The following is a 14,851-nucleotide window of genomic DNA, read 5'->3' as shown; positions in this document are numbered from 1 at the left end:
GCACAAATACTGGCAAGTCAGCATGTGTTTCTTCACTTTTCTGAGACTCAGTGTACTTGTATGCTGAATGTATGAACCACTCTGCCTTATAAGAATTCTGTAAAGCCTGTATGAAATAGTGCAGAGGACAGACTCTGCTTGGAGCTCTCACAGCAATTGCTACAGTTGGTACTATTACAGAGGCAAACAAGAGTAATAAACTCTTGAACTGGACTATTGTGGTTCAAATCTCCGCTCCACCACATATAACCTGTCTGATTTATGCCTTCCGTGCTGTTGTTAAGCCCTCAGATGAAGAGGTTTGAGGTTGGCTAACAAAGTACAGAATTGCTTCATGTAATTAAACCACATACTGAGGCTTGGAGGGGATCTGTTCGAGCTTGGACTGTTAAAGGTAACCATGTTAAAATCACATGCACACATTTGCCACTGTCAGTTTGTAATTAATCTTATTAGTACCTGGATGACTTAACTGTGGCCCATCAGGTAGGTAGATTGCACTGACTGGTGTCCTGCAGCCTGACAAATCCTCCCTGCCACAGTCTTGCAGGGGAACGTTTAATCTTGGTTATTGAGGTCTTTCAAGTCTGAGATTTCTTTCTAAGGAAAGCTGTTTTGATTCTTGTCATTTGTCTAGTTGATTGTGTTATCTGTCTTTTACTCACAAATAATAAAGATAGAATGCTAAATACTTGGGATAGCTTTTTTTATTAAATTCCAATCATCCATTCCTCTGTACCTACTGCATAATGAGGATAAAGTATCCCTCTTATTTAAAAAAAAAAATCAAAAGGACAGCAGAGGGAAGATAGTGGGACCCTGATATGTGTCTTACCAAAGTGCTGTTATGAGTACCAGTTACCTCACCTTGACATGGGGTACTAACAGGTAGCACAACGCAAACCAGTAAGACAATCTTTGCTACCCAGGATGCTGGGAGACAGGGTGGGCTTTGAGAAATTGCTTTTTTGTTGTATCTTGATTTTTTTTAGTGGAATTTTAAAATAAAGAGCTCAGGGAACATTTAGAAAAAAAATGTCAAAATAGATACAGGCACAGAAAAATACAACTTCTGTAAAAATCAAAAGAGTGTTACTCAAATAACCAGGGGTAGAGGAGATTAAGTGATCTTAATAATGTTGTATAAATCTGAATAGTTACTGTCAATCTGTACAGAGGAATCCAGTGGATAAAGTAATAAAAATTTCAAAAACTGGATTCAACAAAATCCATGTCAAAAACTCTGATATGGAGAGCCTAAGAAAAGCTGTTAAGAGACACTGAGAAATATAGACTTTAGATTATGATTTGGGTGTTTTTATCTATAAGAAATGAAAATTGGCACCGATAACATTTAGTAAGATTTTTTTTGATCCATAATTCTAGAAACAAATTGCTCAATTTCATACATTAAAGATATAGAGAAATACATAAGAAAATTTAAAAAGTATTTTAAAGTTCTTACAGGAAATTTTTCAAAATATAAATGCTTGAATGCTTCCTGATTCTTCCAGAGTCCTGAGAAAGCCCCAGGTGGTAACGGCAACCTTATGTACAAACATAGCAATTAAAATTATGATAAAGTGATAATAAAGACAAATTGATTGGAACTATTACTTTTCCAGTGTTGTGGGTAATTACAATTCAAATCTGACATTGAAATGTAGGCCTAAATCTGCTAGCCAGATTATGACTAATTGAGGCCTGAATAGTTGACCATGTCCCAGCGAAATTGTAGCAGATCTTCTTCCCCCGTGCCTCCGGTACCGGGAATCGAACACACGACCTTGGCTTGCCAGGCAGGCTCTGTGCCGCTGAGCTAAATCCCCAGCCCCCCACAGCAAAATTATTGAAGAATGGCTTCATAGTTTCTGGAAAATAACAAAAGGAACGCACATTTGGCATTCAAACACTCATTACCAATAACCACTGTTTCAATAAGAAGCTTAACACCTGCAAAAATGAACTAAAACGCAAAACTATTACTTTCTGAGAGAGATGGTTCCATCATATGAAAATAAATTCATTTTTTTAAGGAATCAAGATAATGAACCTGTGCTTGTACGTGTAATGGAATGTTCTAATTAAACATCCCATGTACAGTCTTATCTTCAATGTGCTTTCCTCCCTGTGAAAACCTTCTCTTTGCCCATCTTTCTATTCCTTTCTGACTACTCAGCAATATGTATTTTCTCACTTCTATGACCGCACGTAAATCTCGAGCATTTGGAACATAAGATACCACATTTCCTTGCTTTCCCAAGAAATTTTACATATGTTTCTTTCCTTTACAGTAATAAATAGGTGTCACACATATCACAAGGGCTATCTATGACCTGCTTATTTCTGTTTATATCATAAATGAATGAATTCTTACCTTGATTCCCTGTAGGAAATGATTACCAACAAAGACAACCACTTTAATTGTTTTCTGGTCACAAAAAAGTTCATATTTTATAATTTGAAATTTTAAATACTACAAAACTTGAGAACTTTCAAAAACCCTGCTGTACTTATAAAATAAAAATATGAAGTGATGACTCACACTTCATGTGCCACAAACCCACAAAAACAGACAAGGATGTGGAGATGATTACTGTCCACCCAAAGTGACATGACACACCCTCCTCATAAGTAGTGTTTTCAGTTCTGATAGAACCAGAGATAAAGGAGGAGGTCAAATGCCTACCCCAGTGTTAGAACCGCTATGTATCTGGATTCTATTCTCACATTTGCCAGGGGAAAAAAAGTGCTGTTACACATGACAGTAAGCCAGGCATGGCGGCACACACCTAATGTAATGCCAGCACTCGAGAGGGTAAGGTAGGAGGAATACCACAATTTAAAGGCTAGCCTTGGCTACACAGTGAGTTCCAGCCATGCCTGAGCTACATAATGAGATCCAGTCTCAAAAAAAGTGAGTGTGGGAAGAGCCCAGAATTTGTCAACCAGCTTGGCCAGAGGAACCCAGGTGCCTAACTCATCACCCTAAACCTCAGGACCAGGCCACAGGGGCTGAGAACCACACAGTAGGACCCAGACTAGGATGCACATGATCAATAGGCAAGACTAGTGGGAGGGAAAATTCTGAAATGCAAGTCAACAGGTGCTAAGTTAGGTGAGCTTGTACTGTGCTTAGGGACAAAGACACATGGAACAGAAGCTGGTGGGTAGGACTGCCCTGTTTATTACAATATCATTTTATTTTATCTTGTTTTATCTTTACTTTTATCTTACTATCTCTTCCTTTTTTCTTTTGTTTTTCTCAATATTGTTCTTTTTCTCCTTTCTTTTTCTTGTTCTAATCCCTCCTACCAACCCAGAGACCAAGTTCAGATAATTCCTCCCATTCTTTCTTTTCTGCACCATTCTATAGTTATCCAATCCTTGCATGACCACGCTTTGTCCTCCAGCATTGCTTCAATTTCCTTTCCACTTATCTTTATACTACACATCATTCTGCCTAAATTTCCACAGCACAGGGTAAATCCACTCTAACAAGGGGAAACACTTTGTGTACAAATTCCTAATTTATGATTGGTTCTGTTATATAACTGTGGACTTTGCTCCTGTGGTCTAAAGTACAAAATCAATAGTTACCACAGTTTTTCAATTTCTAAATTGTGCTTGATGCTATCATCATTGCTAACTGTACTACTACAGCTAGGATGTCATATCTGTTGTTATCAGTTGTTCCCACCTTCTCTAACAATATTGGGATGCTCTAGAGTAATAACCTCACCACAGGCTTACACCAAAAGACTGACGACTGAGCCAAACAGAAACCAACATATCACCCTCAATTAATTAGCAAGGTAGGATCTTGGGACAGAGACAAATTAAGAATCTCCTACACATAGAAGATACCCTTGAAGAAAAGACCTTTCCTACAGATGCCTTGATACTAGTGATATAGCTACCTACTATAAAAACTCACAAAGATCACTACAGAAAAGAAAAGGAAAAAATTTGAAATAGAAAATGACAAGATGAAGTAGCAAAATGCAATCTCAGGCCTCCAGTACAAACCCAAGAACAAATCCAAGAGACATTATAGAAGAAATTGGAATCACCTACTTGAAATTTCTGAAATGATAATAGCTTAAATAAAGAAACAATTCCATGAAAGTATAGAGGAAATAAGATCACAAATAATCTCTCAGGTAAAAAAAGAAATCACAACCATAATGCAATATATGTTTAGCATAACTGAAGAAGACATAGATAAAAAAAAATAGAGGAGGATAAGAAAATGATTGAAACCTTCAATGAACAACATAGGAAAGAATAATAAAGCATGAAACAGATTCAAACAGATATCCAGGAAATTAAAAATTCCATCAAAAGCTGGAAAAACTACTTGAATGAAACTGAAGATAAACTTTCAGAGCTTGAAGACAGGATTAGAGCTAGCAATCATGAAAAGAAAGTTATCTTAAAGATAACAAAGAACTAGGCAATAACAATTCAACAGCTGCAAGATGATACAAAGAAATATAATGCAAGATGGATAGATATCAATGAAAAAGAACAAGTCAATACATATGACATAAAAAGACTATTTACAGAATATCAGAAAATTTCCCAAGCATGGGAAAAGAATCTGACATATAGTACATGAGGCATATAGAACTACAACTAGCCATAACAAAAATAAATCTATACCCAGACATATAATAATATCAAGATACCAGAAATTTAGCACAAGGACAGAATATTAAAAGCTGTTAGAGAAAAGACACAGAGCACCTATAAAGGAAAGTCAGTCAGAATCATGGCAGACTTCTCAACACAAATCACCAAGTCAAAAAGAGCTTACGGTGAAGTATTTCAAATCCTGAAAGCAAACAATTTCCAACCCAGACTGATGTACCCTGCCAAACTACCTTTCAAAATTAATGGAGAAATAAGATACCACGACAAAGGACAACTGAAGAACTTCATGACCACCAAACCAACTCTACAAAGAATAATAAAAGATATTCTAAAAGGAGATAAAAATGACCACAATTCCAAAAAACAACAACAGAAAGAAACCACCAAGCAAGGCAAGCAATTAAACAGAGGGGAGAGTAGGGAATCAACAGCAGGAAAACAACATGACAAAGATAAGCTAATATATATATATCTGTCAGTTATAACCATCACTGTGAATGGCCTCAATTAATATAAACATAGATTATGGTCTTAGATACACAGAGATTCTGACATATAGTGAAAATATAATCCGCCATTTTAAAAATACAAATAGAAAGGAAGAATGATATGAATGACGTCTTCATTGCTGAGCTAATAAAATGGCTAATAGCTAATAAAATAGAAATATTCAAGATGTTTTTTAGTCATGTTTTGCAGCAGGTAGCTCAACTCTGCTCTGCCAAAAGAAATGTTTTCATCTTTACTCAGGACAAGGAACTGCTGGAAAGGAGACAAGTTTGTCTCAAGTAATTTTTAAAATGAACCAAGAAAACTACTTCATTATTCACAAATCCAATTGAAGGTCAGGCTGGAAAATAAAAAAGGAGACTCTAATGGGTAATTAAGAAGTTAAAAAAAACTTTTTCTGTTCCTCTCAAGATTGAAAAGGATGTCTACAGGGAACTGTAGAAAGATTCATATACTAGTATTTTTAAAAAGCAGAAACAAATAAAATTTCCAGAATTTGAAGTTTTTTTATATATGTGAGATATATCACATACATTATATCATGTATTGCACATGGAAAACATAAAGTAGAAAAAAAAACACGTTGAGAAGGAAATCAACTTGTATATGACACAGAGGATTTTTTTGTAGTAATTTCATTTGTCTTATTGCCATCTTAAGGATTATCCAAAATCCAATATTTTAAGTGCAATTCTTCCTTGTGCAGTGGTGATGCACTATGGATCTTCTGAAGTTATAGAAGAAGAAAACTTTTTCTTTAGTTACAACAACATAAAAATCAATGGACTGGCAGAAAGAAGGAGAAGATACGAAAACACTAAGGTATATGTGGGTGCATGCCTATACTCCTCCTTCAAATTAAAAACTAAATGTAACCACCTTGTGATATCTTCCCCAAGTCTTCCAAGCAGAGTGAAAAAGTGACTTTGGTTAAAACTCCTGCAATTGTGAACCAGGAGTACCTTTTAGAAAATATCCTTCCCCAAAAAACTATTTTTAGGGGGAAGAGCAACAACTGAGGCAACAGAGTTATATACACAGTAAGGAGACATTGGGATGCTGATGAATCCTTAAAGGGAGAGGGGAGGATGAAAATATCCACTACCCTAGAAGATAGCACATTTTCACTAATGTGAAATATAAAATCCTGGATGGCTTCTACACCAGGCAAAGTATTGTCTGTATTCTCTGTCTTTCAGGAATCCCTGAATTTCAGAAACAAATAGAAGACAAACTCCCCTGTTTCCTAGACAGAATTCCTAGACAGAATCCCCTGTTTCCTAGGGAATTCCAGAATGAAACTCCAACTTTGCATTTTCAGTTGTTTCTATGGGGTCTTACATTTACATATGAAGTTAATTTTTGTCTCTCTTGCAAAACTGCATAAACCATCATTTCTTTCTCTCTGGGCAGACAAGACTTGGTAGTGATAAATTCTAGCTGTGTAATTAATAATGGTGCTTATTTTCTCATGTCTAAAATTAGGATGATATCTATCTCCTTGCCTACCTTACAGTGCTGCCTATAAAGCTATAATAACATCTGTATATGAGATTTATCAAAGAAGCAGAATTATACATGACATGCTTCATTTTACTCAAAAGATATCTGGATCAAAAGAATGACATCCTAGCTTGTTTCCAAGATGGCACAGTGATTGACACTCTGAAGTTGTGAAGAGGTGAACACACACTATTAAAGACCAAAAGTTTAATATCTGGAGAAAGAGAAATTGGCAGAGAGTAAAGTAAAAGCCACTTTGACAATTCCATACAGATCCCTTGCTTCCCACCACTGCTTGCAGGGCCCTGGTTAGCACACCACAGCAGGGGGTGGGGAAGCCACAGTTCCAAAACAACACTGGATCTGGTTAGGAAAATGTATGAGAATCAGAGAGAAAGCACCAGAGACCTATGGCTTTAATAACAGTGAGCCCTGTGGTATTGAGGAAGGCAATTGCAGTTAAAATTTTCTTTCATGCTCTTTTCTCTGTTGGCTAGAAATTACTGACTCATAGTTTTATTTCTGCACTTTGGATCTCTCCATGCAATTATAGGAGCACCTTCTAAAATTCATGAGCATTTTGTATTCATAGCAACTCAGAAACCATAACTTTCCCACTAAATTAACTGCACGGACTGGGTTTCAAAATCTGAAGAATTATCTAACATCCGTGAGGACATGAAGTTTTCTCTTCCACTAGAAAGGTGAATTCTGTGAATACAAGCCATCTTCTAAGATACTAAATCAGTACGATTCCTATTTATTATGTCCAAAGTCCTGTAAATTTTAAGGATCACAAAAAACACCCATTTTTATGTAAAAGTGTCCACAGAAGAGGAAAAAATGATTTTCAGAATGCTATAACAAAGCTGGTGGGAAAAGCTGAAGGTATCAAGAGGTTCTGGTTGTTCCTTTGTTTTTTTCCTATATCACTATTTCTAAACATGAATGTCCATTAAGAATTCTTACTAGTAGATATTAATATGAACACAACCTACAGTGTTATGGTTGTCTGGATGTCCCCTCAAAGCCTCATACAGTCATGAGGCGAGCTTCTAGAGTTTATGATTTTTTTTTTGTTTTTTTTTGTTTTGTTTTGTTTTTCTCCGGTACCGGGAACTGAACTCACGACCTTGAACTTGCCGGGCAGGCGCTTTTGCCGCTGAGCTAAATCCCCAGCCCCTTAGAGTTTATGATTGATTCACGGTCCAATGCTGGGATTATGCATGTGAGTACTACACCTGCCCTTGTGCACGCAGCCTGCATTCAATCTAAGGGAGGAAAAGAGGCTGCTTACTGCTGCTCCTCCCTTTTTTTCCTTTATTGCTTTTGCTGTGTTCTTCCATGAACTGTTGCCCTCTGCCATGTGCCACTCTGCCTTGGAGCCAGCTGAGTATGGACTGAAATCTCCACAAACTGTGAGTGAAATAAACCTTCACTTCCTTAATTCTGGGTGTCAGGTATTTTGTTTTAGCAAGAAAAGAAAAGTAACCAACACATACAGATAGTACAAGCAGCCATTGGAATTATTGAAATGTTGTCAGGCTGATGAGTTAGAGTGGAATGGTTACTGGCAATGTGGGGTTCAAACGGAAATCCTTTCTTTTAGATAAAAATGAGTCCTGGGGGAAAAAAAATTGCCAGAGCTTTCCTTTCCAGAAAGAACCATTTTCTCTGATTATTTCTATCTTACTATGTAAATATATATGTGATATTTCAGAACATCTATCTTCATTATTAGACAAAAGGAGGAATCAAATTCTGACACGTCTTGGTATATTTTATCCTCATAATTTATAACGGAACCTCAGAATCCCTGATCCACACAATAAATTCAGTGCTTAGGAATACAGAGGGACAGAAATAATTCTGAATGTGTAAAAATATAAACCATGAGGCACTTTAAACAGAGAGATTGTGTTACTTTCAAGCACTTGAAATAACACTAATGACTACAAGGAAAGAGTATTGCACTTTATATGGGATACTTGTATTTTTTTACTAACACCAAATGATTGTAGGGCAAAGCTACCCATAATTAGAGTAATGGAACCCCATGAGGAGTTTAAAATTGTGCTGGCATCAAATGCCATCTCTGGGATCTTGAAAGACTTGCTTTATGAAATAGATGACTCATTCATGGTTGTTATATAAAAAAGTATGACGCTAGAGTGCTTTTAAAAGCTTTCAAAACCCATATGCTTTGCTGAGCAAGTTAAAGCGTTCACCCACAATCATATTTATATTATTTCATTAACAAGTTTTCCCTTTCTCTATTTCCTTTCCCCTAACAGGTTACTTTTCAACCTGTCCTACATGAATATGGATTCCAATTCAGAGAAATATGAATACAAATGGCATCTTCAATATTTAATTTTTCTATCTTTTTGGATATATTGCATTAAAATTGAAACTTTAAAAAAAGTTACATTGTGCTTACATGTTTTCTAAGAATGAGTATGGGAAAAATGTATCACACTGTCTTTTATGAACTTTTTGCAAAGTTAAAATATCTACTTCAAGTGATACATTTTCACTACTGCTTTACTTGTAAATTTCATAGCATTTAAAATATTAAAGAGAGGCAGTCTTATATAAATCTGAGGATGCCAAGTACTAAGAATTATTTTGACATTTAATAGAAATAAGTGAAACAACAAATCTCTTGTAAGACCTGCCATATGATAGTTTTTATTTATAGCAGTGTATTCTGATACATTCTGCTACTTAAACCATATTATAAAGATATGAAAAAATAACAATAACCAGCGGTAAGGCAACCTGTGTCAATTATTTAAATGTCAAATATTTGTTTGGTTCCCACCCTAATCAAGTTTCATTTCAGATTTTGCTAGCATAACAATTTTAAATTGTGGCTTTAATCAAAGTAAATGTAAATATCTTCACTTCAGATTTTAGTACTTGTTGCCTATCAAATAAACAGTGATGAAAAATATTAACAAAGAATTATGGTATTTGGTCAAGAATTTATAATATACTACATTTTGATCCAGTAATTACCCATTTGGAAATCTATTCAATATTGTAGCAACTGTTAGAAAAGAAGAAAATCCAAAACCAAAAAGACATTCAATACAGTATAATTTATAGTCAAATGTGTTCGGAAAGGACTAGAAGACCAACAATGGAAATGAATATTTTTAAAGGACAGAGAAAACACTAAAAATCTTGGCTCAGTAGTAGTACATTGGCCTAGGATGTGTGAGGCCTTGAGTTCAACCCCTGGCATCTCAAAAACAACATTTCTCTGAGACAGGATTAAGGAAAAGCAGTACATAATTCCCCAAAATAGGTTTACCTGATTCACCAGTATAAAATGCTTGCCAAGACATTAGCAATCATGTGCACTCACATGTCTCTTAATGATGGGTTATGTGCTGATGTGTGAGCACTGTAAAGGGTTTTTACACAAACCTAGTGTGTAAGTCAGTCACTTGGCATAGTCTCTTGATTAAATCAATAGACACAATAAACATGAGAGTTATGAGGCTATTGTCAGCATAAAGGACAATATTACTTATAGGAAACTTTTTCTTTATAAGTAGAAGTACTCTAAAATAATGATTAAAAACTACAACATAGTAAATACACAAAGTAATAATAGTTGTTTATTGTCGTCATGTATGGTACACTATTGTATGTGCTACATAGTTTTATAAGACTAGCGACATAATGGGTTTGACTTCTATGACTGACAGTGACCTATGAGTATGACAGTGTCATAGGCTGGAGGAATTTTTAGCCCCAACATAATCTGATAGTAGTACCATCATATACATAACCCATCATTGATGAAAACATTATTTTGTAGCTCAGGATGGCATATTATGCTATTAACAGTGTATGCTGAGGTGTAAGAGAACAGAAGGCTTACTTGTCTATATTTTTACATATAAATTGCTTTTATCATATTTTTATCACTGATATAATCAGGGAAGTTATTCAAACATTGCAAGATACTTATTTTTTTAAAACTGTGTCTAAGTTTGCTGTCTTATATAGTTCTGCCCAGTTTAAATCACAACAGCATTGCACAAACCTCAAACACAAGAGTTCATTCTGCAACCTCCTTACTTGTAACTATCAATGAAATCGTCTATCACCCCTCAACATAGCACTTGTCCTTTTAAATAATAGCGTTGAAAGTTTTGCTTACTTTACCACAATGTTCCCTAAACACCGAGCCTTCAGTTTTTGCATGTTGTCATCCAGAATCATAACTACAAAGTAGAACATAAATAAAAATGGGACTAAAATCATATCATCTTAAAATTTTCCTTCTAAATATCTCTTGAATACATTGTATTTCATACATGCTGATAACTTTATAATCTACTCCTACATCCACTTATACCCTTCCATTCAGGGAAGAAAGCTGAAAAACATTTGTTCACTTATTCAACATTAAAGGAAATAGTTTTAAAATACATCACAAAGGTTACATGCAGTAAAAACGAAGCATGTAAAAGTATGAAAAGCCCTATTTTGACCTAACTCTTAATACCTTCTTATGAGATTTAAACTGGGTTAATTTAATCTTCCCAATCATTATCCCAATGCTTTCTGTGCTATCTTAATAAAATCTGGAATATGTTTATATCAAAGCTTACACCCACTTTCAGTGACTGTTACTGCAAAGTAGACATGGAGATAAATCATCATCATGTAGGCCTTAATAGCTTCTTTATGTGACTCCATTTATCTACGTAATTCCATTGTAAGCAGCTAGAAGAGGATATCATTTCCAGGAGGGAAAATGAATCACTCCTTTCTCTGTGTTCCTGGAACATTGTGGTTTAAAACACAATTTTGACACTAGCAGAGTTATAAATATAATATTAGGTTGTGAGTTTATTAAAGGTGCAAGCCATGCCTATTTTATCTTTTGTTTTCCCAATTCCAGGACATTGGCTAAATGACTATGTGCTTCTGGTAATGGTCTACGTTATCTCTCAGTTTTTCCATCTACAAATTGGGAACAATTTCCTTGTTATTGTATTGTCCTAAGAATTATTGAGGGAAATATATATAAAATGACAAATTTACAAAGATATTCAGTGAATTTGAAATTATTAGATTACATGTAATAATGTTTTTTCACACAGAAAGGGATTTTTTTTTCCCCTTCTGCAAAAGTATCTTGCTTTTTTATAATAATATTGAATAGTATATTATGGATTTGAACCTTAATAAATGTTATCAGCCATAAATTTATTGGTTCCTCAATTATAAAAGCTTAACTTGTTTTGTCTAAAGCCAGTAGCTATTGGACAAAGAAACTTCTATGTTGAACCTCCACGAAATATCAAAGCTTAACTCTTACAAGTAGGTATAAAAAGGGAACTGAAATACTAAAGGGGAAATGCATCTAAAATCTCTCACAAACAGCATCCCCCAAAAATGTCTCAACACAAAAGCAATTTCTCCCCTAGAAAGAAAAGGATGGGTGAACTGTTCAAATGGAGGACTTCACTAAAGCTAGGTTCACCTATACATGACTAAAGAAGTCACTCACTTCACAGAATAAAAAAGAAAAGAATCTGCCCTACATAAAAAATCTAAAGTGTCTTTTTATAAATATATCTGCTGGGTTAAACTAAACGATCTACATTTTCTTAACTACACTTTGTCCAAAAAGGAAAATGCAGTATTTTTATATTAGAGGAGAAAAGATAAATTTCTAAATTTTGTAATTTATATGCAAATAAATAGCATGTTAAGAATCATACTCTGTCCCCTGAAACTGGCTTTTCCTCATAAATCTATTACACTACATTTTATGACCTTATATAAACTGTGTAACCTCTGTGACTCATTTCACTTGACTGTGAAATGAGTGTGTGGGTTTGAATCAAGTCAGTTCTCCTGGCCGTTCTGTAAGTATCTGGAGCATCACTAGCTAAGGATGAATTTCAACCTTCTCCTTGTAGCTAAGGTGTTCATGTTTTGCTATGCAATGTTACAATTTAACAACCCTAGGAAGTATATAAAATTATTGCCCTTATTTAGAAATATGACAATTTTTATGATTGCTTCTATTGAAAGGATGCCTGCCACATAAAGTCAGCATCAAAGAAATGTTTTCTTTTAGAATGTTTACTCTTTTTGTATTTAGTTTTACCAACAAGTTTCAAGGCCTTGTTATCATTCTTAAATTAAAAGAATTTAATGTGTAATGGAAGAAACTAAGGCTTTTACAATGAAAGCCAGGAAGCAAAATTGTCCTGAGGACCTAACCTGCTGAGCTATCCTAGGAACGTTTTTAGTCTCCATCAGAATCACATTACCCCTATCTAAATGACAATAATATCTCTAAATGAAATATACTTCAGCATTAAATGAAATGATATACGTAAGTATTGGGCATTTAGCACATGCTCCATACATAGTAATCGCATACACATTTTCTTTTTTTTTTTTTTTTTTGTTTTTTTTGGTTTTTCTCCGGTACCAGGAACCGAACTCACGACCTTGCGCTTGCCAGGCAGGCGCTTTGCCTCTGAGCTAAATCCCCAGCCCCCACATTTTCTTAAAGTGTCCTATAAATGATATTATCTTGGCTACCACAGCCCTTTAGAAAATGTCCCTGGAAGGCCATACTATTACTTTTGATAGCAAAAATCAATGCATTCATTTTTAATAGAAAGCATTACTTTATTCAAATTCTTATTAAACACCTAGTTTGTTTTATGCAATATAGGACACAGCATGTATAGGAAATGTCAAATGTATCGGTATTTCAAATTATAGTGTTTCAATTACATATTTCAGACTGTCAGGGTTACTTCTTACCATTGTATCCGGGAACACTTTTTCCTGCTTGGCCTGGTGGAGGCGTTTTAGAGTTACCTAATCCAACACATGATGCTGTAATTGGGGATCCAGTCTCTGGAGAAAGAAATATGAGTTATCACTTAATGTTTCAGTGTGGAATTATAATATTTCCTCAATGCGTGCACACATTACCCATCCTAGTTTGCCTCATAATTTACTCATAATTGCAGTCAGAATATGGCAAATGTGTTATTGAAAAGTTTAAAATGTATTATTGAAAAGTTTAAAATCCAGTAATTCCACAATATATTCACAGTTATAAATCTCAAGAGTACACACTTAGAATAATTTATTTGCTGAAGGAAATAACTTCTAAAGATAAGAAAAGAAAGGCTGTTCTAACATCCCCAGTGGTAAATCAGGAGGCATAAAAAGTAGAGAACTTTGTGACCATGAATGTTCTACAAAATGTGGAAAAGCTGAAACACCGCTAGAAGAAATGCTTTTTCTTAACACACTTAAAATCATGATGTTTATCTTTGTAAATTACAGCTGTGTGCTAAATGTTTCTTATTCTCTGGAAAAACAGCCCAAAGACTTAAAAATATACACATGAATAATATACTGATTTTCTAAGAATTAAACTTGCCTAGAGATCCTGTATCTCACGCTGAATTTATCAATACTTTATCAAGTAGTTCTCCTTCTTTTATACCTGGATGTTTAGAAACTCTAAAACACACAAAGGCAGATGTTTATGCGACACTATTGCCTTAATACTATAGATTAACGGAAGTGTTACCCGATAACCATAACTTCTCAAAGTGATTATTTTTAGAGAAGAACATGTTTAGTTCTGATAAATACAAATGTGAGGTAAACAATCTTTTAGAGATGTAGAAGTGAGGAGGGTCAGAATAAGAAGATAATGATAGTGAAAAGTTTGGAAATCATGTCCTTAAATTATACACACAACATACACAAACAAGATCAGAGGGTTGACAACATTTCCAGGAGCCTAAGAACATGATGAGGTACTGACAGGAAGGTACATGAGCTTCATGGGTTGTGTTCTGTACAGGAACAAAGCTACCATAACACATTAGGAGAGGAAAATGGCCCCTTCAAGATGCTTCCCTTTCATCACTGGTGGGAAGTAACTACTAAGGTTAATCTACACTGAAAGTGTCTTTTGTCAAGTTAATCAAGAGGGGAACTCCAGTCGCTTGGAGTTCAAATTCTCTACAATAACCCTTTGAAGCCTGCAGAACTTGTTAATGGGTCGATCTAGGCTCTACACATGAGTCACCAATAGATATGGTATCCACTACTCACTCTGGAACCTGACATCTATTAGAAAAATGAACAAATGATACCTCAAAACAAC

At 35.0% G+C, this 14,851-nt stretch overlaps 1 protein-coding gene across 3 annotated transcripts in view; it reads right to left on the bottom strand.

Annotated features, from left to right (window-relative positions):
- The window catches only part of Acss3 (acyl-CoA synthetase short-chain family member 3), a 158,896-nt gene that overhangs the window by 15,181 nt on the left and 128,864 nt on the right, over positions 1-14,851 (bottom strand). For 2 of the 3 annotated variants that reach the window (XM_005374372.2, XM_005374371.2), the window contains exons 10-12: positions 13,483-13,578; positions 10,847-10,910; positions 1,466-1,547 (exon numbers count right to left, since the gene is read on the bottom strand). In XM_005374372.2, the coding sequence (XP_005374429.1) occupies positions 1,466-1,547; positions 10,847-10,910; positions 13,483-13,578 (242 nt within the window). Of the gene's footprint in view, positions 1-1,465; positions 1,548-1,573; positions 1,872-10,846; positions 10,911-13,482; positions 13,579-14,851 lie in introns of those variants that run through there. The other variant, XM_013517967.1, reaches the window with a different exon arrangement.

Source organism: Chinchilla lanigera, unplaced genomic scaffold (assembly GCF_000276665.1).
Source record: "Chinchilla lanigera isolate Chin_1 unplaced genomic scaffold, ChiLan1.0 scaffold00004, whole genome shotgun sequence".
Taxonomy (NCBI): Eukaryota; Metazoa; Chordata; class Mammalia; order Rodentia; family Chinchillidae; genus Chinchilla; species Chinchilla lanigera.
This window is presented reverse-complemented; position numbering and strand designations above follow the sequence as displayed.